The 4,121-nt window shown below is 41.8% G+C and overlaps 1 protein-coding gene and 1 pseudogene across 1 annotated transcript; one reads left to right on the top strand and one right to left on the bottom strand.

The window, feature by feature from the left end:
• Positions 1–810: 810 nt before the first annotated feature.
• On the bottom strand, positions 811–1,306 carry LOC108689320 (annotated as a pseudogene).
• A 122-nt stretch (positions 1,307–1,428) lies between these two features.
• Positions 1,429–3,039, top strand: LOC108689316 (forkhead box protein G1-like). The gene has a single exon (XM_018196047.1). It carries the CDS (start codon positions 1,724–1,726, stop codon positions 2,987–2,989), a length of 1,266 nt encoding a protein of 421 aa, XP_018051536.1. The 5' UTR covers positions 1,429–1,723; the 3' UTR covers positions 2,990–3,039.
• The last annotated feature ends 1,082 nt before the right edge of the window (positions 3,040–4,121 follow it).

Raw genomic sequence — 4,121 nt, 5'->3', positions numbered from 1 at the left:
ATTTTTCCGATTTTCATTGAAAAATAAGAATTCACTATATTTTGAATGACTCCCTCAATACATAATACGTTTTCTACGTGATTCTATATTGCAAATACAAAAAAACCTTATATGAACCAAATCTCAGACTGCCCAAAGAATAGTGTTACTCGTAAGAAGGAAATATTTTTCTTTAAAGAAGACCGTATAATTTTCCCGCGAGTATAAGTAGGCTTTATTGTCTTGAACTTGAATGATGATGATGCTTGTTTCTTACTGCACTGAGAGAAAAATGTCAAAGTATTGCGAAGTAAATAATACTTATAATAAGACTGTTTCTTCGATATTTATTGATTATAAAAAAATTTGATTATGATGACGAAATGTATTTCTGTAAAATATATTTCATTAATTGTAAAAAAATAATTAGATGGCTTATTTACTAGAAGTAAAATTTTATTTTGCTGTATTTGAGTAAATATTTATTTGTAAAATAAATATATTTCTTACAAATAAATTTGTAAGTATCTTCTTCTCTCAATGTACTTGTTAATAATTATTTGGATCATTATTAGTATTAAATAGTAAATTTGTATTCTTATTTTATCTTTCTTCAAGATAAAATAGTGCAATAGATGTCTACAAAACAAAAACTTACCAACTAACAGAAGGAGAGAAAGAAAATACGAAAGAAAATAAAATATGAAAAATTTGTATAATAGATAATCTAACAACTTACATAAATCTTATAAATACATTATAAAAATAGTATTTGTTTCGTGCAAAATCTCAAGTTTGTTAGCACGTCTCTCATTGTCAGTTGACAAACGTTCAAGTCGAAAATGAAGTCGGTGACGCCAGGTGTACAAACGATGTTCTGCAACAAGCATCCCCATCATCTCCATATTCGCTATGAAAATTGAAGCAAGTTTCGACTGCCGTGAAGAATACAAATACAATTGTGCCATACACATATCTTTCCCCATGCCATGCCAATTCTACGCGCTACACTCTCACAGTGCTCGACGTGTAAGAACGTGCCAATCCTGTAGGAGGGCGTAGAGACGCGAGTATAACGCGTTGGATTATTTGTTTGCATACGCGGGGATGCACGTTTAGTTGCGGCTGCGCTCCCCACTATGCTGCGCGATCGCTCCGGGTCCGCTTGCGCCTCGCAGCTCCGCGAGCTCGCTGCCGGCTGCCGGCTGCCACCTCCGAAATCTCAACCAGCCTTCGCCGTGGCTCCGCATCGCTGACATTGTTTGCTGTCAAACATTGGATGCAAACACCGTAGTGGGGTCTAGCGGTATTGCCAGCGCGCTACCATCACGATTGGTCAGCGAGCCCCTCGAGGTACGTCGCGTCGTTACTAGTGGGCGTATCCAAACGCCAGGTATAAATAGTATCCGTGGCGGGGAGAAATGGTCAGAAACGCGCGGCCTCTCGGTGGGAGCGTTGCTTAACGTTCACGTTGCTCGCAGAGCTGAAAAGAGATAGGGCTCGAGCATAATTAACAAACGGTGTGCGTAAAAGAGAAAGAAATAAAACAAAGGAGAAAGAAAGAAAACGCGAAATTTTTCGGGATGTGTTGTGTAGTTGAACAAGGAGAAAATGTAGAAACGAAATAGAAATTGAGTGAACGTATACATGTGACGAGATACGGTGCGATTGCGTGTGCATCAATTGATTTGGAAGTGTGCGAGAGCGGAATACGGTGTTATAGCTAAAAAACGGCGTTCGAAATATGGTGAATATGGAGGGTTCGGGCGAGCAGCATACCGTGACAGCTTCGCCGCCGCCACGGGCTGCCCTGAAGAGTAACTTTAGTATCCGCAGTATCTTGCCTGAAGCGTGTGCCGGGACTCCCGCGCCGTCGGTCAGCCAGTCGGATTTGTCCGACATAGGTCCTGCCGACGACAGCGATGATTGTAGTGATCTCGATGTTACCGGTGGTGGTGCGGAAACGCCACCCTTGGATTGTTCCACGAGCGCAACATCCGTTAGCCCGATAAGCCAAAAGGATTCGAAAGAACAGGCAGAGGATAAAAAGAAGGCGGAGAAACCGCCATACAGCTATAACGCGCTGATCATGATGGCTATCCGACAAAGTCCCGAAAAGCGACTTACTCTGAACGGCATTTATGAGTACATAATGCGCCACTTTCCATACTATGAAAATAATAAGCAAGGCTGGCAGAATTCCATTCGGCACAATCTGTCTCTGAATAAGTGTTTCGTCAAGGTACCTCGCCACTATGACGATCCAGGAAAAGGCAATTACTGGATGCTGGACCCAAGTTCCGAGGACGTGTTCATCGGAGGTGCTACGGGAAAACTTCGGCGTAGGACTACGGCAGCTTCCAGATCCCGACTGGCGGCCTTCAAGAGAAGCGTGGTACTCGGCGGCCTTTATCCGTCACCTTACGCACCGCCAGGATGGCCGACGTCGCTCTACGCTCTACCTTCGTCGCTTTGTCTTCATCGCGCCGTTGCGTATCCTCCAGTGACCGCCGGCTCTTATACCACCCCCGCCGGGTATCCGGCCAGTTTGCTGCCAGGCGCGACTACATCATCGGCTACAAGCTTGCCTTGCAAACCGCAACCTCTCCCAGCAACGGCGGCACCTCCGACTCATGGAGCGTTCTCCGTGGAAAGGTTACTGCAAGCACCTACTGGGTATCCCGGCGGCATCAGCATTCCGACGTCTGGAATCTCGCCTACGGGAAATCCTTATCAGGATTTTTATAGTACTCTACGATCTATTACGATACCACCAATACCAGCGTCGATATTCCATCAGCAATCCAGATATCATCTCGGTCAAACACCTCAAGTTCTAAGTCAACCTCCCTCTAGTACGGCTTCGCCTGGAAGTAGTCCGGAACCAATGGCTCCGCATTCGCCACCAGTTACCGTCTGCAATTCTGTCCAACCGTCGAGACCGCTTCCTCACAGTCCGCCGCAACTCCTTCTAAAGCCCATCACGGTTCTCACTGGCCGACAAAGCTGAATTGCGATCTAATCGTAATCTTCAAACACGCCCATCTCCGAGAAGTGCAGCACGATCTCATACTCCCTGCATGTAAAAATTCTGTCATTTTGACAAATCTTATAGATATAAATGTAGTCATTGAAACTCTTGATGAATTTAGCTGGACTAAATTTCTTCTCAAGTTTATAATTTCTTTTTTTCTTTAACAGCGTAAACTGTTTCGCAACAAAGTTATAGCTATACTTATATAAGAAATCTATTTCTCGAGAGGAATTTAAAATTAATCGATAATTAATTAATCGTTAAATAATATATAGTATTTAAAGGATGAAATCCTTTTGCGATTACAGTATTCTTGATGCTAATACCAGTGATTGTACTCAATTTGTATAATTGTCAATAATTGCGCGGTCAATTTGTACTTGAATTCGTCTCCTTGAATTTGTATATATTTTTTCTCGTACACGGTACGTTGCTTCTTTTGTAAATACATCATATCATGTTAAATGGCAACATACATCGATAGAACATTATCAAAATGTGAATCTTGAGATTGAATCTCAACAACTTGCGAGATACAGAAACAAGAATAGTATAATGTGACTTATAAATATATATAGTTATACATATAGATAAAATTTTACTTGTGATCTCTCTTTTGTGGTCCTAGTATGTACAGCATTGATTAATCGATAATTATAGCCCGATTTATAGATAGTCATTCACAGCCTGTTATTACAACGTGTACATATAAAAATTATTGTTGCTAAAAATATTACAAACATTATACATATATGTATATAGAGCTGAGATCTCGATAAGAAGAATAAATGCCTGTGAGAAACACATATATATATATATATATATATGTATGCGACTGCGTTTATGTCACGATTATGCAATTTAACACCACGCATATACATAATTACAAATATCATTTTGTTTTGCCGCAACCTACTGCGCGGGGGTGAATCTTATCTCAGTGGCGTGCAACCCATTCCGGATATCCGTCGAAATAATCGTAGGATCAGAGACATCGTTTCTCTCGGGACTTCCCTACCGGAAACGAGTACCGCTCGCACAGACGAGCCGCTCGCTCGCACGAGATATTATCTCACTGATAAAGTGTCGGCGGGCACGGACGAACAGA

The sequence above is a fragment of the Atta colombica genome, unplaced genomic scaffold (genome assembly GCF_001594045.1).
Source record: "Atta colombica isolate Treedump-2 unplaced genomic scaffold, Acol1.0 scaffold269, whole genome shotgun sequence".
NCBI classification, from domain to species: domain Eukaryota; kingdom Metazoa; phylum Arthropoda; class Insecta; order Hymenoptera; family Formicidae; genus Atta; species Atta colombica.
Note: the sequence above shows the minus strand (reverse complement) of the source record. Positions and strands in the feature narration are given on the sequence as shown.

Bases quoted from the DNA above. Each gene is read 5' to 3' on its own strand.
- LOC108689316 (XM_018196047.1), top strand. From the start codon at position 1,724: ATGGTGAATATGGAGGGTTCGGGCGAGCAGCATACCGTGACAGCTTCG.